The following is a 24,058-nucleotide window of genomic DNA, read 5'->3' as shown; positions in this document are numbered from 1 at the left end:
ATTACATAGGTTTGACTGTGCAAAAGTGAATAGTACTGTACATGTAAATCTAATACAGGCATTATACAATTAGATATGATAGAATAACTGTTGTTATGGTCAGCAATAAAGATTACTTACCATTACAAATAGTTTCATCTGAACCATCATGACAATCTTTATCACCATCACAAACCCAGTCCTTTGGAAGACAACGACCATCGCTGCATCTATGCTCATCTTCAAGACAGGCTGGAAAATCTTTTTAGATGAAGAGAGAGAAGAAAAGAGTCTCAGAAATTGAATAAATTTAACAATATAACTGATAAAGAAGTGATTAGTTATAAAGTTGCGAAAAAATTTACCGTAAAATTGTCAAACATTCATAAAAAAAACTACTATCAGGCTGCATTGAATAAGGATAGCTATAAGCTATTATTAATGATATTCATTAACCTCATGCATGCATGCTGTTTGTTTTATAATTCCTCTTTGTGATAATTATGCATGAGTATGGGACCCATACAACCAAGACTAGAAGGGCAAATTAGAAGCTGTCATATTTGACTCATTTAAAGCAAACTTTGAATCCAAAATACCAAAACTCTGACAGAAGGCACATTCTTTACTTCCTGCTTGCCACAATCGCACCTGCTACAACAATATATCCAGTGCTGACATGTGATTGACTTAAGAAGTAAAAGCAGAAACAGAAGCAGAAATGAAGCCATACACACAGACAAATAATTAAAAAACATCAGTTAATCAGTGATATTAAATTTCCTATATAGATACTGATGCATGATTGGTAAAAATGCTGTCACAAGACCATCGATACAAGGATGAGAAGCATTATATTTTCAAACATGACGTAAATTAGGTCATACCTCTGGATATAACTACTCACGTACACCACCGATTCGCACAGAAATATACACGCATTAATAATTAATTGCATGGAGCGCGAAATATGAAATTGCAACGAATTTGTTTTCGTCAAAATGGCAGCTTCAACGAGTCGATTCGCTTCGCTCGGTGAGGCGGAATTGGACAAAAAAATTGATGAAAAAGATTCCTGTTCTACTGAGAAAGTCATCAATGTAGCTGAGAATGTTCTGAAAGCTTACAGTGAACATAAAGGAATTACAATTTCAGAAACAATAGCAACTGAACTGAGTAAGTTTCAGTCGTCGATCATTTTTATACGGAGGTTTGAAATTGTAGATTGAATGGTGAATTGAACAGTAATTAAGCAGTCCATGCTACACCACGATATGGATTGCAGAGACATTTTTAAAAGGTAAGTGCTTTCGGTTTTGACATTGTAAATGATCTACAGCACCATCCGCTTCTGCGAGAATTCATCCTGCTAGTATTATTAGTAATTACTAGTCCAGGACCAGGACCAGGCCCAAGTACTGCAGCTCTTGTGCCGTTAAAATTGCACACACATGAGACTGTTTCTTGTTTTGTATCGAATATAGGTCATCATAATATAACAGATATTGGCTTTTTCTTTCAGGAACAATATAACATTTCATTTCCCTTGGGGAGTTATATTTTTGTCTCAAAATATAATGTCCCTCAACAAAAATATAACTCCCTCAAGGGTCTCAAAGGTTATATTGCCCCTCTAGGCAGTCAATATCTGTATATTATTCATGCAATATCATTTGTGCAGAAATTGGCCATATGAAAGACACTATATCACTTGTTTAAAAACTATACAAATTAAAAAGCAAAAAAAACAGAAGGTGAGGACATGAAAATAATAAGATGGACAGTGCCAGTAGAATACTTGTGGTTGAGTCTTTTTTTTTATCTATACAAAGTAAGCCAACTTGGATTAAGCATAGAATACTTACCATCCCATTACACATGAAAGTCCAAAAAATAGATAATTCATATGGTTATGAACGTGAGAAATACATTAACAGCCAAATTAAAATTCTAATATCCTGATAAAACCATCTGTAAGATGGAAAGCTCACTAATATCTTAAGAAAAAAAATAATCTTGAAAAAAAAATACCAACAATAAGATGGTATTCATTTTATTATCTCTAAAAATATTATTATTATTTACATTACAGCTATTCAATGTACATGTACATATCTGTCTACATGTACAAGGATAGCTTATTTATAACCTTCTAAAACTATCATACATGTAGATTCAAATCTACATGAACAAGAGTTATTCTCTTATCAAATAAATGAGGTACGTATCATTTTGCAATTTGCATTTGAAGAGCCATGCTTTTCAGGGAACATGTCTTATCTGATGTTCTTGCACACTTGCATCAAAAGAATGATAATGCTTACAAATTATTTTTCACCTCTTCCCAGAACTCAACCTTCTCTTTAATGATGTTATAATGATGTTATAACAAAACTATTATTGGATTAAGTATAATATAAACATGATATCAAATCTCTTGCATCACAGTGAATTTACATTTGTTATCATCCTTCTTCCTGTTGGCTTAACATCTCTTTCTTTCTTTTTTATAGATATGAAAGAGGGCCTCATGTAGGAAGTCTTGTGTTACATCTTTGTAACAATTCAAGATTTAAATACAAATGTTGTATGTACATGTATATAAAATGGGAACTGACTTAAGTGGATGTAAGTGATTAGAATCAAAGATAACATACCACATGAATCTTTAGGTTCATCAGAACCATCCCCACAGTCATCGTCATGATCACAAGCCCAGGACTGCTGAATACATCGTCCATTAGCACAGGCAAACTCTCCATCTTTACATCTTGTTACATCTATACAAAGAAACATTTATCAGGTATTTACATAACATTAAATGACCAGTTCATACCAATGTCTGCTTAGCACATTAGGCCTAAAGTAAAAACTTGTTGTATTGCCCTTTGCGACCGACCCAAAAATCTGAAAATCTACGGTCGGCATTTAAAAAAAAAAAAAAATTAAAACCGTTTCTTATATTTCCTTTTTAATTAAAGAATAAAATAACATGTATTTTGTTTGTTTAAATGGGATATAAATGCATAAAATCAAATTATTCCCAAATTCTCACTCGTGCAAACCATGGATAATTATGAGATGAAAAAGATATCAATGGAATGATGACGACGTATTAAAGCACTAAAAAAAAACTGAGAAATATCAGCCAAAAGAGGGCGGGGGAAAAAAAACAACAACAACAATAACATTCAAATCTGAAAAATATCGGCCCTAAGGGGGCGACAAAAAAAAAGTTATAAAAAAAAAAATTAAATTCTGACTGACCGACCCATGTTTTGGCACCCAAAGGGCAATACAAGTTTTTATTTAAGGCCTTAACAACTGAATTATCACAAAAGATATCAATGGAATGATGACGATGTATTAAAGCACTAAAAAAAAACTGAGAAATATCAACCAAAAGAGGGCGGGGGAAAAAAAACAACAACAACAATAGAATGATGACGATGTATTAAAGCACTAAACAAATCTGAAAAATATCGGCCCAAAGAGGGCGACAAAAAAAAAGTTTTAAATTTTTTTTTTTTTAATTCTGACCGACCGACCCATGTTTTGGCACCCAAAGGGCGATACAACAAGTTCTTATTTAAGGCCTTAACAACTGAATTATCACAACTCTTTGATTTCTCAGTTATCCAAATTACATTGTTCAAAAACTGTATATCATTATTTGTATATGGTCAATGAGTTTTCCTTTCATAAATATCATTAGCGATCAGGACTACCGGTACTTACATGTTTAAAACCATTTAAACCAAAATTGCCATATTCATACACAGGTCCCCACTTGGTGCTAATACCATCTTCAGAAGAAAACAATTCTCCCAAATATGTGTGCTTTGAAGGGCAATGAATACGGCAGTACTTATTTTCAACCCACAAAAACTGTTTATGGTCTTCTCAAACTACCCCCATGGGAATTTGCAAGGCCATATTTTATTTTATTTGGACCATGGAAAACACATTTCTTGCACAAAGTCTTCATTTACAGTATCCAGAAAAGAGGTTGAAAGGAGGAGATTAAGTTCTTACTGCAACCAAGAGATGAGTGTTCATCCTGAGCATCTCCACAATCATTGTCACCATCACAAACCCACGATCTAGAGATACATCGACGTTGGTTCGTACAACGGAACATGTCACCTGTACATGTATGGTTTGCTACAGAAACAAAGGAAATACCATTTTAAAGTGTTGTAATATATCATATGGATACAGGTAAAAACAATGAGAGATTCACATCGTTGAATAAACATCTGCAGTTTAAGAAATTCACTAAATTATAAGGCATACACGCAGCATAAATGAGATATGAATGAACTGATGCATTCAAAATTCTTGTACTGCTTAGTTATACATTGTATACATGAATGTACATGTAGCACTGGTAAGCTTACATTAAACATTAATTAGCAGCACAAACCTAGATGTATGTATAATGATGGTATTATGAATAGAGAACTTGCAGGCTAGAGTTCAAGCATTATGATAAGTCAAAGTTAAAGGTTGCGTACTTACAACATGTGTGTATAGCTTCATTCTCATCACTGTTATCTCCACAATCATTATCCCTATCACAGACCCACAGCTTAGGAATACACTGACCATTGGCGCATTGATTCTGGTCAGCAGGACAAGTAGAAGCTAAAACAAAAACATATCAAAGCATCGGTCAGTTTATAGACCAAGGACAAAGAGATCAAACAAAAACATATAAAAGCAACGGTCAGTTAGACCAAGGACAAAGAGATAAAACAAAAACATATAAAAGCATCGATCAGTTAGACCAAGGACAAAGAGATGTCATTTCATGTAGAGTGTCAATATTACTTGGTCTCACTAATTGCTAGTTTCTTTTCTTCTTCAAAATCATATTTCAGATTAGTAGTAGTAGTTCCATGATAAACTTAATATTTTGTTTACCAGATAAATTGGATAGATGAAATTAAAAAATAAACAATATAATTATACACTTACAACATTCATCTTGCTCTTCATCAAAGTTATCGCCACAGTCATTCTCTCTGTCGCACACCCATGATTGCTGAATACATCGACCATTACGACATTGAAATTGACCTTCTTCACATGGTGCTCTCGTTGGGGAATCTGAAAAACAACAACAAAAATCCTCTCAAAAATATACAAAAATATAAAATCATGACAACAAAATATATTTACAAAAGTCCAAGCAGTCAATGGATTTGTTTTCACAGATATGAAGTGTGTTTCAAGCATTCCCATTTATAGATATAAGGAGAGCAATATAAGACAGTGATTACAGAAGAGCCATCAGGTGGTGATCAATCCAAAGTCTAAAGAATGTGATACACTGCAAGAGACATTTGTAAAGCATTGACATGTCTGTGATTCTTAAGACACCCATTTGGGGTCACACATTAAATAACTTTACATATTGACAATGCAGTGAAACTACTAACCAGAGCTGCAATTCTTTTCATCACTTCCATCCCCACAGTCATTAACTCCATCACAGATCCAAGAATGAAAGATGCAAACTGAGAAGTTGGGGCAGTTCACAAATGTAGTACCATTGGGTAGTAGTAAGAACATCTCATTTCCCCATTCTGCACAGTCTACTTCAGCTGGAAAAAATTGAGCAAGATTACATCAAATTATAAAAAAATCTCTTCAGCCATATCTACAGCATACATTCTACAGCATACATTCAATATAAATGAGAGGATTATTGTGATTAATACATGCATTACCTTGGCTCTACATGGACCCAATGTAACTCTCAAACAAATGACAATTTTAGATTAAAAAAAACAGAACTTGTCTATGTCCATCAATGGTTGTGGTACATATGTTTATTAACTTATTCAGCAAATTGAATTGCTGCCAAAATGTCATGGCTTACGACTTCGCATTAGTGTACATCGTTACATAAAAAGTGAGTCAGTTTTAAAGTTGATACTCTAAGCAAATAAATGTCCCTTAATTTGTTACCTACGGCAAGTATATGTTATTTTAAAGTTTTTCAATCACTTAGTATATCACAAAAAAATTCTGTCTACTCGAAATCCTCAATTGAAATGTCGAAAATATCCGCCTCTCTTTGCATAGAAAATCAGTCACGGCGCTGGTCTACTATTTATGACCTCACGTCCGGGAAAGAGTATATTCAGGTACCCGGATGTTCCATAGCAAACATGTGCAGAGTGATACGATTTTCTGCATATTTTTGTTTCAAAGGCTGAAAAGTCTAATAAATCATAATTCTATGTACAATTCTTTACCTTCCCCTAGTACTTCAGAGTATTAATATCAATTCCCCTTTTAAAAATTATGACATATACATGCCAACGATGTGCTACTAGTCGATATTTTCACCATGTAGTTTTTGTTTTGGTGTTGAAATCGGCCCAGGCACGGAGTGAACAGTATAGCTGTCTGCCCATGCACAGTTCATTACCATACACTACAGCGATCTCCCGATGGTTTCTTCTTCCTTTTTCCCATGTTTTTCGCCTTCCTTGGCCCTGATCGCGAAGATCCTTCATCTACCAATTCTGACACCGGTAGTCAGGAGCAAGTCTTTGTTAGTTGTTTTTCTTAGCTGGCAACGTCGCTTTCATTCTCTTGCAATTGCCGATAAACATATAACTAGCGCACGTACGTTCCATCACAAGCAAGCAGCGCCTAGAGCAGCGGCTTGGTCTTACCTCCCGATTCTGCTCGCTTCACGAACGTTCATGCAAGAGCCGCATCACTCGCCAAAATATTATAGAGGAAGCGCGCTTGCATGATCTCGTTCAAGTTTGATATTTTACAACATAAAATGTTTAACTGGTACTGTATCCTTTTTTGAAGCAGTCACACACATCTATGATAAGTACTATCATAGTTCTAGACCTATTCGTTTTACAAAACTGCTCCTGTACCTTATCTGATGACAATATAATGCATCCGCCTATTCATACGTGCACGATTTAACTGTAATTCCTAAGCAGTAAACTCGTCTTAAATCTCTACCAAATAGGTGAATATGAGGATATAAAAAGAAATCAGCGACTGGAAAATGTTGCTTCGTTATTCTTCATTCAAATGAAAACAGAAAATCCATCAAATATACTCCTTAACAACAACAAATCTAAGCTCTGACAGGATAGCATTTACGTATAGGGATATCACTGCCATTCACTCTCACTGAGCCCATGAGTCCCGTTCGTGACGTCACGGATAGAGGCCCGACTCTACGTGCACTTCCGGGTTTCAGACTTAGATATTTTGGTAGAGTTTATTCGAATAAATTCAATATTCTAAACTTGTTTTGTCGGGTGGACACCATTTGGTGTTATTATGGGGGTTAAAAGCTTTCTATTTATGTAATTATCTCAGTATTTGGGATTGTCTTAGAGTATCAACTTTAAAAAAGAAAATTAGAAATGTGCAAACTGTGAAGTAATAAAGCTAGAGTTAAAATGAAGAGAAACATACGACATTCTTGTTTGTCTTCATCTGATCCATCATCCTGGCAGTCTAATCGATGATCACATTTACTGCTCAACGCTATGCATTCACCACTCTTACACATGAACTGATTCTCTTTACAACCTGTAATGACATCATGGAAATCTCATCAGTTTTACAATGATTTACAAGCATCATGGTTTAAATTTTTTAAAAACGTTATAACATATTTGCTTCCATGAAAATGGTAAAAATAAACCTTTTCTTTACAACATATAACTATCAAAGTGTATATTCATTTTCCATCACGAACCTATCTTTTCATATTGCTACCTTTCGCTATGTTACCTTATGAAACCTTAACATTAAACAATTGTTAGTTTACTTTAGATCTGAAGAAAAAACATTATTTCTGATATAAAAAATCAACCAACTTACCACAATTAAGTTCATCGCTATTATCATTACAATCATCTTTACCATCACAGCGGCGGTTCGCCGAGACACATTGCCCATTATTGCACCTAATGTAATTCTCACGACAGAATCGATGACCTGCAAATACATTCATACAATTATATCAGAAACAGTTTAAATCAAAATAATCAATAGTCATATCATTGCATATTCAAAAACATGAGATATTGAATATAATGAAGGATGGCACTCTTAAACATGTCTGAGTGACAAAAAAAACTACAATTATTGAGGATTGACCTATGAAGTCAATGCTGATTTAGTCTGGGTAACAAAGGGATGGTTTGTTGACATAAATACAATTGTATATAGTCTATTAATTTGTGCGCACAGTACCAAATGACTTACTGCAGTAGCGAGGATCTTCATCTGAGCCATCTGAACACTGATTCTTGCCATCACAAGTGTCTTCATATCTTGTACATGTTCCATCACTGCAGGTGAAGTCTCCAACTTGACAATTTGTGATCAAATCTAAAAGGAGAGGTCAGAGGTCAAAGGTCAAATCAAGAACAGTTGGAAAAGCCTTCTAACTCTTATATCGGAATACATATATCTCATAGAACATATCAAAATTGAAGGTTTGAACTCATCATTCACAGATAAGTTTTGAGTATTTGCCTATTCAAAGTGTAGTCAATTTTGTAAAATCGTCATTCAGTGCAATTTACTGTATGATCCTTCCATCAAATACCTCTGATATGTCAAAAATATTTTGTACATTAGAATATATTTATAATAATCAAAACAATGTTTGTTTGTTAAAAGCTTCACTTCAAAGCGAAGGAGAAAAATGTTTAAAAAGTTTATGTTTGAGAAGGAGGATGTATAAAGAAGGAAATAAGATTATTTTTACCAATGCAACGAGATCCATCTTCTACTCTCTTTCCTTCTGGGCAGCTGCATAGGACGTGACCTGTTACATTAGTCTGACATGTATCTTCACATCCACCATTATCATGAAGACAAGGCCATTGGAAACCTGATCAGAACAGAAAACAACATATAGTTAATACAACTATCCTTAATCATAATGGTGACGACTTAAACAATGGAATTACCCCTGTGACATAAATGTAGTGAAATTTGCGCTAGAATAAGCCATCCTACAATATGTATAACAAGTATGTGGTATCTACATGCACCTGTATTAGTATACATATACATATACTAAAATTTAAAGAGTAGACAACGATTTAAAATGGTTTATTGACAGGCTGACAAAATGTAGGTCAAGAGGTTGTTTACATTTTTGAGGGAAATTCACGCGCTAGGAAATGTAATACTTTGTATTACATTGGAAGGAAATGTACAAGCGTATGTACGCTTATCAAGCAAGCGCGGAAAATACTGCCAGCAAATTAAAAATAGCACGAAGGTGCTATCATTCTAGTTATGGCTTTCATTTTGAATGGACAAGAAGAAAAATTTACGGAGTCCAAAACATTATTAGAGGATTTGGATTAATACTAACGTTAGCACTGCACTGGAATAATTAGTTGGATATCTAACGCTGAATTATTTCTTCTCGTGAGCGACCAGCGGGATTATACTCGGGTTTTGGGCTGGCCTTTGTCGTTGGGCCTGATTAGAAAGGAGAGTCCATATCATTATCAACTTGAACTGTTAGTGTTAGTGGCCTTGTTCGCATCTCTACTGGCAGGAGTACGTTGGCGATCATGCCAAAAGCGAAGAAGAAATCCGTGGCCGGGAGGAAGAGGGGTGGTGAGACGGCGCCCAGGGCAACGTTACCTCCAAGTCAGGCGGAGAATCCGAGAGCGGATGCAGCATTACCCCCAAGTCAGGCGAGGAAAAGTCCGAGGGCAAGGGCGAAGGCAACGTCAACGCCTGTCGGAGTGGGCCCCAGCGGCGCCGACGATCAGGGCGGTGAGTGCAACCCTAACATAGCTAGTGGCAATGATGTACCTGATACCAGTACTGGTAGGCGCGCGGCCATATCATGGCGGGAGATTATCGCGCGAGAGTCGGTGCCCTCTGAGAGGGAGCAATCGGAGATTTCATTGCAGGCTCAATCGGTTGGGCAGGCTTCATGCGAGGGTAATATGGCGGAGCGGACTGCGCCGCCAGTACCCCCTTCCGTGGTGGGGTCACCGGTGCCGTTTATGAGCGCGGCTGATCCGTTGGGTTCCGAAGTGGCAATGTCGCTCAAGGAGAGAATTTGGAGGAGTGAATTTATTGATTTAGCCTTGCTTCTCAAACAGAATGCTTATGCACGGAGTGATAGTGGGGCATCCCAAGAGCTAGGTGAAGCCGTATTTAGTCTGCGGCAGTCTGAATCTGGGCTCGGGTTGCAATTCCAACCTCGGGCAAAGAATAAAGGCATATTTTCGGTGGAGCATTGGACATCCGTCTTCCTGGTGTTCGTGTATATTTATTTGGAGAAGCACAGCGAGCGAAGCAGAGAGCTCATCAAATATATGGATTTGATTAGACACGCTTCTAGAGCATTTGGGGGCCTTGGGTGGAGAGAGTATGACATACAGTTTAGGCTAAAGCAAGCGCGACTGCCCGGGCGATCTTGGGCAAGCGTGGATGCTGAATTGTGGTTGATGGTGGTCTGCTCGGGATGTGCGTAGATGGGCTTTACTATTTTGACCGTTGTTTGCCAATGGGCTGTTCCGTTTCTTGTTCTACTTTTGAATGTTTTAGCACTTTTTTGGAATTTTGCACCCGCAAAGTAGCGGAGTCACAGAATATTGTACATTATTTGGATGATTACTTTATATCTGGATTATCATTTTATCTGCGATCCGCTGGAGAAAGAGACGTGACACAGAATTTTGTGATTGCAAGATTAGTCGAGGGATGCAAGCGCCGCACATCAAGGAGAGACGCTAGGCATCCTATCACAATACCCGTTTTGAACCAAATGTTGACCGATTTGGAACATGTTTGTGTTAGCACTTATAGACCGTGGGCCGAGCGCGATTTTAGGGCTTAGTTTTCTTTTTTTGGACTGACTTTGTGGTACATAGTTTTTGGTAACCAGAAATTAGGATAAAAATACACAAGTCCCAAATCAGCTTATTCCTGCGAATGAATCCTTGTCGTTCGTATAAAACATAAGTTTCATTGACAAGTTATTTAAGAGAAATGTGCGTGAACGAGACCGCCAACTCTCCGTTCGTACACGTGTATAAACTCACCGTGTGACGAGAGTGAAACAGCACATTCTCCGTCTCCGTCGTACGAAGAAATTATGTAATCCATTCGAATATTTCCCAAAGCCAATCACATTTGCTGATGTGAATAATATGATTTTGCAAATATGAACTGCCAAAACTAATGAAAACCTCGTCAGGGTGAAAATATTTCGAAAATGAGGGGTCATAGCTACCATGAAACAGACGAGAAATAGCGCGTTGCCAATTTGATATTATTGTAAGGATCGTATGCAATTCTCTTGAATGTACACTGATCTGTGTAGAGATCAGTGGCTCCGTACTGACAAGACTCGAGTAAGTTTTGTGTAATTAAAACTTTTGATGAAAACATTTCTTGTATTAGCAATGCAATGGTAGTTTGAGAATAGGCGTACAGAATTAGAGTCCCTAAATATTCATTGTAATTATAAAAAAAGATATATGTCTTTTTGTATTTCCAGTCTTGTAGTAGTTTTTACATGTTTTCAAATGTTTGATTTTTTTTTGGGGGGGGGGGACACGCTTAATAAGGTATACGGGATGTGGGTGACTTTTCTTTCCTGGAGAAAGAAAAATGACAATGTTTATTCAAAATTACACTGCATTCACTGGCTTAAAAATTGATAACAAATACATGCTGAGGTATTATATGTGAAGTGTACAGAATGATGATGTATAATTTTATGTCGTCTGGATTTTGAAATCATGTGATGTTATTATAGTTTGTTATGTTTTGATGAACGGAATGTCCATCTACATGAATGTGTGAAGAACCATTTACTGGATGAGAATGTGAAATGGAAGATAAATGTCAGTATGCAAAAGCTTCCACTTAACCCAAAATATATAAATATACTTGTATATATTAGACATTCATTTGAAGAAGAAAAAAATCCTCCTCCAAAGGGGATGGGCCGGGAAAATTCATTAAACACCTGAAAAGGCCAAGGACCTTTTATGTCGGGTTTATTCTTGATGTTTTCGGCTTGCTCGTCAGTGAATTTCTTCGATGCCTCCCCCCCCCCCCCCCCCTTGGATCCACAGCTGCCAAATGATAAATTTATTGAAGTGTATATTCATTGAAGTGTTTCGGAAGTGATCCATATTCCATTTCAGGAAAGTAAAAAGAAAAACAAAATGAGTAGAACTAAAACGTTTTTTGGTGACATGTGACAATTTATTTCTTCAATCATTTATTCATGTTCATCTTTAATAAATTCATTGGTTTCTTCGTTTATAAAATATTTTATTTTTGGTTAACAAATTATGCCATGGGGTGGGAGTACTCACATTTTGGTTCCGACTGGGGTGTGCCGCTAACAACTGACACCTTGTCACCATTTGTTCAGTCAAAAATGTCATAAGTCCTGACAAAATGTATAAGGCCGACAACTAACCCGTACCTATATTAATGGTCATTTAGGCAGAACAGGGGCCATTATTTAAAAGTGTTTTTTTTGTATACTCCAGCGAAAAAATGAGCTAAAATATCCGATCTGAATTAGGCCTACAAAACCCTAACCCTTGTCAAGTGATTTTTTTGTGAAAAAATCACGCATTCCGGCGGCACATGATTCCCGTCCCGGATCCCCGTAAACCTTTATAAATATATTTATTTATATTCATTTATTTTTGGTTAAGTGGAAGCCTTCACATACCGACATTTATCTTTCATTTCACATTCTCATCCAGTAAATGGTTCTTCGCACATACATGTAGATGGGCATTTAGTTCATCAAAACATAACAAAACTAACAGAAAATAATGCTCTTAAATCTGTGTATTTTACTTATTAAACAATATTATTGAGTGTTTCTTGTAAGTATCGGCTTCTGGTATACAGATCTGACAGGAAGAGGGGAAAACATGGAAAAGGATATAAAACCTTGTTACCATTTGTTTAGTCAAAAATGTATAAGTCCTGACAAATAAAATTTCTGTAAACCAAACATGTATGAAAACATTCTGTATAACTATAATAACATCACATGATTTCAAAATCCAGACGACATAAAATTATACATTATCATTCTGTACACTTCACATATATACCTCAGCATGTATCTGTTATCAATTTTTAAGCCAGTGAATGCAGTGTAATTTTGAATAAACATTGTCATATTTCTTCCTCCAGGAAAGAAAAGTCACCCACATCCCGTATACCTTATTAAGCGTGTCCCCCCCCCCCCCCCCCTCGAAAAAAAAAAAAAAAAAAATCTAAAACTTCTAAAAAAATTCAAACATTTGAAAACATGTAAAAACTACTACAGGACTGGAAATAAAAAAGACATATATCTTTTTTTATAATTACAATGAATATTTAGGGACTCTAATTCTGTATGCCTATTCTTAAACTACCATTGCATCGCTAATACAAGAAATGTTTTCATCAAAAGTTTTAATTACACAAAACTTACTCGAGTCTTGTCAGTACGGAGCCACTGATCTCTACACAGATCAGTGTACATTCAAGAGAATTGCATACGATCCTTACAATAATATCAAATTGGCAACGCGCTATTTCTCGTCTGTTTCATGGTAGCTATGACCCCTCATTTTCGAAATATTTTCACCCTGACGAGGTTTTCATTAGTTTTCGCAGTTAATATTTGCAAAATCATATTATTTACATCAGCAAATGTGATTGGCTTTGGGAAATATTCGAATGGATTACATAATTTCTTCGTACGACGGAGACGGAGAATGTGCTGTTTCACTCTCGTCGCACGGTGAGTTAATACACGTGTACGAACGGAGAGTTGGCGGTCTCGTTCACGCACATTTCTCAAATAACTTGTCAATTAAACTTATGTTTTATAGGAACGACAAGGACTCATTCGCAGGAATAAGCTGATTTGGGATTTGTGTATTTTTATCTTTTTATTAACGTTATCTAAATCTTGTACCGGAATCTATGCAACGAACTGGAAGGAAAATCGCGCTCGGCCCACGGTCTATTATGAAGTGTTATTATACTCTGCCGCATTTTGTTTGGCATTTTATGGTTTTTTACGAATTAGTGAATTCACAGTGGTATCACGGCATAGGCGGGATCGAATGCTGCGTTTCACGGACGTGGCAGTCACCGGCAGTGCACCACATCGCCGGGTGAAGCTCTCTTTAAGGGAATCAAAAACTGATCCGAGGGGAAACGGTTGCACCATTTCAATACACGAAATTGAGGCGGGTAGTTGTCCCGTAAAGGCGGTCCTTAGATATTTGAAAATGCGCCCGGAAGTGGGGAGGCTTTCTTTTGCTCATATGGTTCACTTCCTCTCACCAGGCAGAAGTTCAGTGCCATGATAAAGAGATGCATGTCATACAGAGATATGTTGGCGGCGAAGTTTTCCTCCCATTCTTTTCGTATAGGTGCGGCTACAACCGCTGCTATGGCGGGCTGCTCGGACGCCCAAATACAGCACATGGGTCGATGGGCTTCCTCCGCGCATCGCAGATATATAAGGCTTGATATGGTTATTTAAATATGAGCAATGTTGCAAAGTACCGTGGGGGTTGATTTGATTTGATTTGATTCGCCAGGTATACGTACAAAATATAACAGAGTGAATGATGAGGTTAACGTGTCCGGGGCCAATAATTTAAGGGTGAGGCCGCATACACAGGAATGAATATATGTACAACACACAGAGGAATAAGTCCCTCGCCTCGAGAGGTTAAATAAGCTAATAATAATAATAGCAATAATAATAATAATGGTGCTACAACATGAAAATGAAAACGAAGTCAAGCAGACAACAAACATACATGCAGAACAAGAGCAAGAAAACACAATGGGATTTCAAGTTCACATTAACGCATGTTCTTTGGAATACAAAATGCTGCCCAGTCCTCTTTTCTTATTTTGTCCACAGAACAAATATGGATGGTAGGCGACTCTATCATTTTCTGGGCCCATCGCAGGGCGGAGCGGACTGGCTGCACCGATATGGGTTTGGGGACGGTCATCCATTGGGCTGGAAAGCGGGGCCTTCGCTTGGACCAAACAAACGCATGGCTAGAGTCGATTACCAGTGGCCTGACGAAGCCGACCGTTTTAGTGTTACACGTGGGCACGAATGACATAGAGGGATGTTCGAAGAGGGCGATGGCGAATGCGGTGAACAGATTAATCACATCGAACACTGAGACGACAATAATATGGTCTGACATCCTAGAACGGGTAGAATATAAATGCTGTAGGCCGGAAGAGCAGGGAAAATTAGACGATAGAAGGAGGGCCACGAACCGATACGCTCGCGCCTTGGTCGGCAGGAATGGGGGAAAGGCCATTCCACACCCCGACATAAGGCATAAGGATAGAGCTTTATATAGGCCGGACGGATTGCATCTCTCCGATGAGGGTTTGGACAGGTTTATCACTGACCTGAAGGAGGGCCTGTCCTATCTCGGTTCATCAGTCACCAGGTCACTGGCTCCTCACACCATCTTTTCTATTTTTAAGTCTCTTGTTATACCCATACTTGAATATGGACAACCAGTTTGGCATTTACACACAAAATTACTTTCGAATAAAATTGAAACGATACAACGTCGAGCTACTAGAGTTGCCCTTAGGCAAAGACGCCAACAAATGTCTTACGAGAATAGGCTCCAACTTCTGAATTGGCAATCCCTTGAATCCCGCCGAAAATATTGCTTGATCTCTTATGTTGTTAAGTCTTTGTTCCGTGTTATTGAATGCGGCACTGTCGGGCGTGCCATATTGGTGAATGCTCGTCGAACTGATGAGGTGAGGTTCGTTCATCTCCGGGCGCGGACTCAACGGATGCACGGCTCTGCAATTAACGCATTTCATCGTTACTGGGACGCACTCCCCGAGTCCTTGCGCACGGGGGTGGTCGAGACTTCCTTGTCGACCTGGCTTGCTGCGCTTGGGTGTCACCTCCGCCAGTGTGGGATTTAAATGATTGAAAGGGTAAGAGGGGAGAGGAGGCTGGAGCATAATATGCGGTTGAGTGGTTTTATATTAAACTGAATACTAAATTCTACTGCTTCCGCCTCTTCTTGCTTCTTTTCTTCCTTAATATTTCCCCCGCTTATTATATTGTTAACACGCACGTGTTTATAATTGCAAAATAACGATGTTCTTTTGTTATGGAACTGTTCTTCCGATATCATGGGTATAGGTCAGTATTATAGATATTTGTAACCTGTATCTTTAATGGGTTATATATATATTTCATTGGAATTTAAGTTCAAGTTCAAGTTCAGTTTATTCAATTCCAATAAAATATACAAAACAGAATACAATCATGATAGAATAAGAGTATAAGTCGATCAATAATACAAAATAAGGTAAAATTATAAAACTATAAAGTGATACATCAGATAACAACATAAGATTATTGGAATTGGGTGGCCATAAATTTAATCTTTTGGTATAGGTCAGTGTTATGAATATTTGTAACCTTGAATGGGATATATATATATTGGGATTGTGTGGTCATGTCGAATCCTGTTATGGTACAGGTCTAAATATACACTGTAATTTTGATTTCAAGAAAATGTATCGCTGATAAATATGTACTTCTCTCCTCTCTGTTTGCTTTACTTTTCCCTCTCTCTTTGCTCTCTCTCTCTCTCTCTCTCCCCCTTTGTCTCTTTTAGTTTCCTTTCATTTTCTATAGTATCTTCTATTCCTTGCTGTCAGGGGAGATACGGTTATAATATGTTATATACCTCACTTAAGTAATCCAGCCATCTGATTGGTCGAAATTGCATTCATAAACTTCAACTGTTCCTGTAAAATTCTCGGTAACCATGCTTAAAACATTTCAATATTTTTAATAACCATGGTTATTAAAAAAATAGGTCAGTCTCCATGGTTACCCCATAGGTTTACATGTTAAAAAATGGTTTGAGCGATGGAGGATACCATATGTGTGCGAAGAAATGGTCGCTACATTTTACCAATTTTGTAATACAACTAGCAGCTAACTCGCCCCACGGGACATCTCGCCCCAGCATCAAAGACTGGGTCGAAATGTTCCGACACGATTCATCGATCGAGAGATACCAATGTGTATATGTTTGTGCTCATTGTACATTTTAGACGATATATGGCTGATATTTGTTCACATTCTTTCATCCTGGCCGTTAATTAGCAGACTACTGGTATCTCTCGATCGATAAATCATGTCGGGATATCTCGCTGGGGCGAGATGTCCCGTGGGGCGAGTTAGCCCGACTCCCTTGTGAATTTGTAGCATTGTTGTGCCAGTGATCGAGTGCAGCGCAGACGACCGACTGTACTACTAGGCCAAAATGGCGGAATTAATAGATTAAATCTGTCAAATTATGCCTCCAAATCACTAATCACATGGTACTGATAAGTTTATTGATCAATAATTGTCATCCGATAATTTTCGACCCCACTCAATTTTTACATGCGAGGGGGTTGCCAATGTATATTCAGTCGAATTTGTTCGCATGTCAATTCTTAGTTTTCCGGCCCCCATTCGATTTGAATGCGGGGGGACCTAGTTGTACCTACACATTTTCAAACTCAGGGTGTCACGCTTTAATCTTAGGCATCATCCGATCTTACAGGCGGAGAGGCTGGTATATATGTACATCTATATTCTATAACTTTAGGCATCACTCGATTTTAGAGGCGGGGGGCTGATATAATGACTTAATGTATATAAGTTTAGCCTAGGCATCACTCGATTTCATAGGTGGGGGGCCTAGCATTTGTAAACATTTTTTATGATTCAATATATCTGTGTTATTTTGTTATGACACCCAGAAAATCAAAATGTGCAAAATAAGCGTCCATCTCAAAATGTTAATAAAGCCACGACATAAACGCAAATTTGGTTGTTTGTTATTTTTGTTAGCCGTGAATAAAGGCTTGTTACTTGTTACTTGTTACTTGTAGAGATAATCCCGATGGCAGCTATCATACAGCTAAACTGGGATGTCCGTGCAACGTGCTGGCATAGTGACAGTGCATGAAGTAATTCAAAACAGTGAATGATGTCTATTATTTACAATAAAACGGTGGACGTGCAAGTAAAAACCAAGACGTGGAGTCTACAGTAGCTTGGACCCAACAGGAGGAGGCAACGCTCTGATGATGGGTAGAGCAGCCTCCTGGAAGATGGTCACTGTTGGAGATATTATCGCAGCAGCTGATAGGTGGTTCCACGTCCAGATGGTGCGAGGATAGAAGGAGTACTTGAAGCTATCAATGGAAGCTGGGGGTACTGCATACTTCAGAGGGTGATCATTTCTGCCCAGATATGTAGCTGGGATAATGTGAGTGGGAAAAGGCATGTTGAGTTGATGATGGTGCATCTTGTAAAACAAAGTGGACTGTGCAAGAAGCCTGCGATTGTGAAGGGTATCCCATCCCAGTTTGTTGACAAGTGCTGTGACTGATGTTACTCTCCGGTAGTCTTGGTATACAAAACGGGCGGCAGCTCGCTGTACTTTCTCAAGACTTTGTATTGATGTCAGAGTCCGAGGGTTCCAAGCTTCACTGCCATACTCAAGTTGGGGACGAACAAGCATTGTGTAGGCTTTGGATTTGATGTTCTTGGTGCACGGTGATAGAGTTCTGCGTAGGGGGCCAAGGGTTCTATTGGCTTTCTGGGTGGTGAGTTTGCATTGGGTGTTCCATTTAAGGTCATGGGTAATCGTGACACCAAGATACTTGTATTGTTTTACTCGAGGAATTGACTCATTTAGTAGGGTGTAGTCCACTGTGATGGGGTGCTTCTTGTTTGTGATTGACAATGAAGCACACTTCTTGATGTTGAATCCCATCAGCCATTTAGTAGACCAGTCTGCAAGAACATGGAGATCTTCTTGCAGTATATGAGTGTCTGAGGGAGAGTCGATACGCCGGTAGATGACACTGTCATCTGCAAATAGACGCATTGTGGACTTGATGTTGAGTTTGATGTCATTGATGTACAGCAGGAAAAGTACGGGGCCGATGACAGAACCCTGCGGTACTCCTGAAGTAACAGGCATCCATGCTGAGCGAGCACCATTGACGACGACAGCTTGATGTCTATTCGCTAGGAGTGACATAGTCCAGCGGAGAGAGTCTCCCCTGATTCCGTAGTAATGTAGTTTGGATCTAAGGTGTGGATGTGGTACGCGATCAAACGCTTTTTGGAAGTCGAGAAAGACGATATCAGTTTGGCCTCTAGATTGAAGAGAGGATGACCAATCATCGGTAGCTGTGACAAGTTGTGTTGTTGTCGAAAGATTCTGTCTGAAACCATGCTGTTCATCAATGAGTATGTTGTTAGCTGCAAGATGTTTAGAAATGTGGCTAAGCATAATATGTTCCATCACCTTACTGCAGATACACGTCAGCGATATAGGTCTGTAGTTACCTGGGCAGCATTTATCTCCTGCCTTATGAATAGGGGCTACAAGTGCACGTTTCCAGTCTAAACTCCAGTCTCAACTCCTTTACTTTGAAAAGGCATAATATGTATGAAGGGGTGACCAAAGTTCGCGGACATTTTAGAACATATTACAAAATGTGATATTCGATCTATGATTTCTCATATTCTACACAACTTTATTTATTTCAATTATTACCAAATGGACGGCAAAGTTTTTTACTACAGATTGGTTCAACTAGAAAAATTTACCGTCGAAGGATTTCGGAGATATCGCGATCTAAAAATTTGATGTCCGATCGTGCGCGCGCGCTGCATCTAAAAAAGTCATAAAAACAATGAGACCTAACTTCACGCACGGTGGTTTACAGTTGATTTATCAAAAAATGTGATCCATCAAAAATAAGGTAATATCATAATTTGCAAGGCAAGATATCGTACAATCAGTTCGTACCACTCTTTACTTACAATTTTCAGGATTTCTGATCTCAAAATGAAGATTTCCAGACCCTTATCGGTAAGTTGATAATTTTTCGGAACGGACGCAAATAACTGCAAAATTTGCCGATCTTTTGTCAATATTTTCACAATTTCGCAACCAATTCTAAAGAAAATTTCGTTTCTGGGTAATTTTAAGACCCTCTTTCCATTGGTGATATCAGAGTTTCGAAATCTTACCGATTTTTTGAGAAAGCGAACTTTGGTCACGCGCGAACTTTGGTCACACCGCCATACAGTACACTATCAACGTTAAGAGTCACTGATTAGACCAATTGCTGTTTGCGAAAATTTTTGCATTAGAAAAAGGTTGCTCTAAAACTCATCTACAAATATACTTACAGTTATTTGCATCTGCTGCCATGACAACGATTCCCATAGGTTGCTGAGGAATATTAGCTCTGAGTACAGTGACCTCTGCAGCAGTGTATTTATCAGCTCTTAATACTGCTCGCCTAACCCAATCAGTCCAGTATAAGTAGTCATCAAAAACAGCCAATCCAAAGGGATGAACAGGCTCAGTGATAAGAAGAACCTGTAACACAGTGGATTAAATAAGGATCAAACACAGCTAAACCAAATGGATGAACAGGCTCAGTGATAAGAAGAACCTGTAACACAGTGGATTAAATACCATTCTTCATGTATCACTATGCAACCTACAGAAAAATATCTTGATTTTCGAAACTGCATCGTAAACTTGTTCTTAAGTAATCAGTAATTAGATGTTCTTTTATATAACTGAGTAAATCCTTCACATAATGCTACTATCTGTACCAACTTGTAAGATGAAATAAGTAGTATATGAGGTAAGCTGGAGGATTCTGTATTATAGGAATGAGAACATTCAGTCGAGGATGAACACAAAATAAAATTGAGGAGGATTGTATTCATACATAATGTTATGTTGCATAAAAAGTTGTTCCTTTCTCATGAAGGGGGAACCTGTGAAATTGCTACAAAGCTTCATCTATTAAAGCATGTGAGATATAGGGTGAAGTCATTCATACCACTCTGTTTTGTCCATCATAATCACAGCGTTCAATTTTGTCTTGTTTAGCATCAGACCAGAAGAGGAGACGTGATTTATGATCGATCCCGATTCCATTAGGCATCTGAATCTGATCAGTGATAATGTTTGTCACATTCTGACCACTCGTAGAAGACCTTTGGATGCGAGGAAATGCCTCATTCCAATTCGTCCAAAACATCAGGCTGCAATAAGATATCAAACATTATATTCACAATTTACTCTACATAACATACACTCTTCTCACATAGGTCTGAAGTATAAGTTGCATTTAAGTGAGATTTATGCGGTTTAAACTGCTCAATATCAGAAGTGATCCTGATAAATCCTGATTTATCCTGATAAAATGATAAGAAAATGCCATTACAGATTTACCTTTAAAATCATATTTGTATTAAACATTATTTCATTAACTTGGCAAGAATACAAATGGTTTAGATAAATTACATTATTGAGTCTGTAATGGAGATCTATATATCTCTCTTGTCTAATGCTAGGATATTTGACTCTTGTCTTACCTATGACAATAGTCGAGTGCAATGAGTTAGTCTGTAATGGAGATCTATATATCTCTCTTGTCTAATGCTAGGATATTTGACTCTTGTCTTACCTATGACAATAGTCGAGTGCAATGAGTTAGTCTGTAATGGAGATCTATATATCTCTCTTGTCTAATGCTAGGATATTTGACTCTTGTCTTACCTATGACAATAGTCGAGTGCAATGAGTTAGTCTGTAATGGAGATCTATATATCTCTCTTGTCTAATGCTAGGATACTTGACTCTCGTCTTACCTATGACAATAGTCGAGTGCAATGAGTTAGTCTGTAATGGAGATCTATATATCTCTCTTGTCTAATGCTAGGATACTTGACTCTTGTCTTACCTATGACAATAGTCGAGTACAATGAGTTAGTCTGTAATGAAGATCTATCTCTCTTGTCTAATGCTAGGATACTTGACTCTCGTCTTACCTATGACAATAGTCGAGTGCAATGAGTTAGTCTGTAATGGAGATCTATCTCTCTTGTCTAATGCTAGGATACTTGACTCTCGTCTTACCTATGACAATAGTCGAGTGCAATGAGTTAGTCTGTAATGGAGATCTATCTCTCTTGTCTAATGCTAGGATACTTGACTCTCGTCTTACCTATGACAATAGTCGAGTGCAATGAGTTAGTCTGTAATGGAGATCTATCTCTCTTGTATAATGCTAGGATATTTGACTCTTGTCTTACCTATGACAATAGTCGAGTGCAATGCCCCTGGGATGATCACCAGCAGTGAGTCTAACTAGAACCTCCTCTTTAGTTGGTTCATCTATTATAAGACGACCGATAGAGGAGTTTGTGTAGCTGGTCCAGTAAATCTGTCTCATGAGTGGGTCATAAGCAATCCCTTCTGCTGACCCAATACCTGTAGCAAATAGTAAAAGATAAACAACATGTCGGATAAATATTCTATTGATGAGTTTAAATCTATATTGTATATGTTGAAACTATCCATAATTTACTCAGCTAAAAGTATCAAGACACGTTTGTTGTGAAACATACTTATACTCTGGTGCAATACAAAGTACTGTACCTACAGCCAAGCAATCAGATGTAACTCATGCATGATAGGGCATGGACCTTGTGGTAGATTAGCCCTGTGCTAAACAAGTTATCCAATAAAGTCTACTACTACTACTACTACTACAAACATTTGCCTAGCTCTTCATCCAATTCTTTATAATTTCTAGTAATTGAAATCCCCAAATAGATACTTGATATAAGGATTGACTTACCAGCAACAATTGTTCTTCGTCCAGTTCCATTGACATTGACCACTTGTATATTACCCAGTTGTATGTCTGTGTAAAAGATTCTTTTCTCCATGTAATCCACTGCTAATCCAATCACATTACGGATATTCTCAGCATCAGACAGTGGCTGGATTGGTTGGTTCTTGTCCGATGTGTTATATAAGTTGATACTCTTAACTCCATTTCTTTCTGAATACAGGATATACGCATCATATTCTGAAAGAGCACAAGGGAAAACCATTCATAGAATGCTCATAAGTTTAACATCTAATATATTGAATGACTTGTTAATAAACTTTGGTTACTCTCATTCTGAATATATTTCTTTGCCCTAAAAAATAAAAATCTCAATAAAAATGGAACAGCTCCCTGAGATTTATAAAAAAGTACATGGCTCCTTGTAAGAATGAGCATTGATCAAGATGATTATTCCTATTAATAGCATACATGTACATGTAACAGCATACACTGAGTAGCTTACCTTCACAGCTCAATCCATCGTTAGCCACTGTTCCATGAGCACAGGCACACGTTCTTCTTGTTCCCCCAAGATAGAAACATATCTGGGAACAATTGCCATTGTTTATACTGCAAGGGTTCATGTCACTACGTATCAAGGGGGGAAAAGGGTAAATATACATATTTCAATCTTTCAATTATTTTGATGACAGGCAAAATTGACAGGAGAAACATCTTACCAGCGCTTCAAATTAAGAGCATAACACTTTGATATTAGGTAACATATTGCAGAACTATACAAATGATTTTCAGCTCTCTGACAAGACAAGTTACCCATCAATAGACAGATAAAACAATAAAGATGGGATAGTGATAGGATACTTATCTGGTTGTCTATTGGTACTGTATACATGTACATCTTTGACTGCAACTCCAATACCACCTTTCATCGTCACCACGGTATCGTTTCCATCCTTGTTCAAACGATAGATAGATCCAGAGCCAGATGTCCTACATTCAATCAACAAACATAATCATGAAATTAGTTACAACTAACACTCTTTGGGCAGAGATATGTAATATCTTGGACAGCAAGACTACACCAATATGCTAACTAGAGCTTCAGAGCCTTTCATCATTCATGCCTTTTTGCAAACATTATGGAGTACCCCTTCAGTTTGATTGTTGATGAGTTAATCAGAATTAGTAATGCTTCCATTCTGTACATGTAGCTCTGGAATATTTTAAAGAGTGTTTGAATTCTCAAAAGGACAAGCCCATCATATAAGATCCAGTAGTTATAAACTTACTAGAATCATTTGAA

General features: G+C 37.7%; 2 protein-coding genes across 2 annotated transcripts in view; one reads left to right on the top strand and one right to left on the bottom strand.

The window, feature by feature from the left end:
• The window catches only part of LOC582052 (low-density lipoprotein receptor-related protein 1), a 131,025-nt gene that overhangs the window by 35,785 nt on the left and 71,182 nt on the right, over positions 1 to 24,058 (bottom strand). The window contains exons 43-58 of the mRNA XM_030974056.1: positions 23,621 to 23,745; positions 23,258 to 23,386; positions 22,759 to 22,992; positions 22,211 to 22,388; positions 20,953 to 21,157; positions 20,285 to 20,477; positions 8,753 to 8,878; positions 8,245 to 8,370; positions 7,858 to 7,974; positions 7,447 to 7,563; positions 5,424 to 5,588; positions 4,960 to 5,091; positions 4,501 to 4,626; positions 4,015 to 4,143; positions 2,637 to 2,759; positions 121 to 240 (exon numbers count right to left, since the gene is read on the bottom strand). Coding sequence (XP_030829916.1) covers positions 121 to 240; positions 2,637 to 2,759; positions 4,015 to 4,143; positions 4,501 to 4,626; positions 4,960 to 5,091; positions 5,424 to 5,588; positions 7,447 to 7,563; positions 7,858 to 7,974; positions 8,245 to 8,370; positions 8,753 to 8,878; positions 20,285 to 20,477; positions 20,953 to 21,157; positions 22,211 to 22,388; positions 22,759 to 22,992; positions 23,258 to 23,386; positions 23,621 to 23,745 — 2,345 coding nt within the window. The remainder of the gene's footprint in view (positions 1 to 120; positions 241 to 2,636; positions 2,760 to 4,014; positions 4,144 to 4,500; positions 4,627 to 4,959; positions 5,092 to 5,423; positions 5,589 to 7,446; positions 7,564 to 7,857; positions 7,975 to 8,244; positions 8,371 to 8,752; positions 8,879 to 20,284; positions 20,478 to 20,952; positions 21,158 to 22,210; positions 22,389 to 22,758; positions 22,993 to 23,257; positions 23,387 to 23,620; positions 23,746 to 24,058) is intronic.
• On the top strand, positions 9,062 to 10,819 carry LOC105446188. The gene has a single exon (XM_030974057.1). The coding sequence runs from the start codon at positions 9,576 to 9,578 to the stop codon at positions 10,491 to 10,493; it is 918 nt and encodes a 305-aa protein (XP_030829917.1). The 5' UTR covers positions 9,062 to 9,575; the 3' UTR covers positions 10,494 to 10,819.

Source organism: Strongylocentrotus purpuratus, unplaced genomic scaffold (genome assembly GCF_000002235.5).
Source record: "Strongylocentrotus purpuratus isolate Spur 01 unplaced genomic scaffold, Spur_5.0 spur5_scaffold_7, whole genome shotgun sequence".
Classification (NCBI taxonomy): domain Eukaryota; kingdom Metazoa; phylum Echinodermata; class Echinoidea; order Camarodonta; family Strongylocentrotidae; genus Strongylocentrotus; species Strongylocentrotus purpuratus.
Note: the sequence above shows the minus strand (reverse complement) of the source record. Positions and strands in the feature narration are given on the sequence as shown.

Excerpts from the sequence above, each read along its gene's own strand:
- LOC105446188 (XM_030974057.1), top strand. The coding sequence starts at position 9,576 with ATGCCAAAAGCGAAGAAGAAATCCGTGGCCGGGAGGAAGAGGGGTGGT.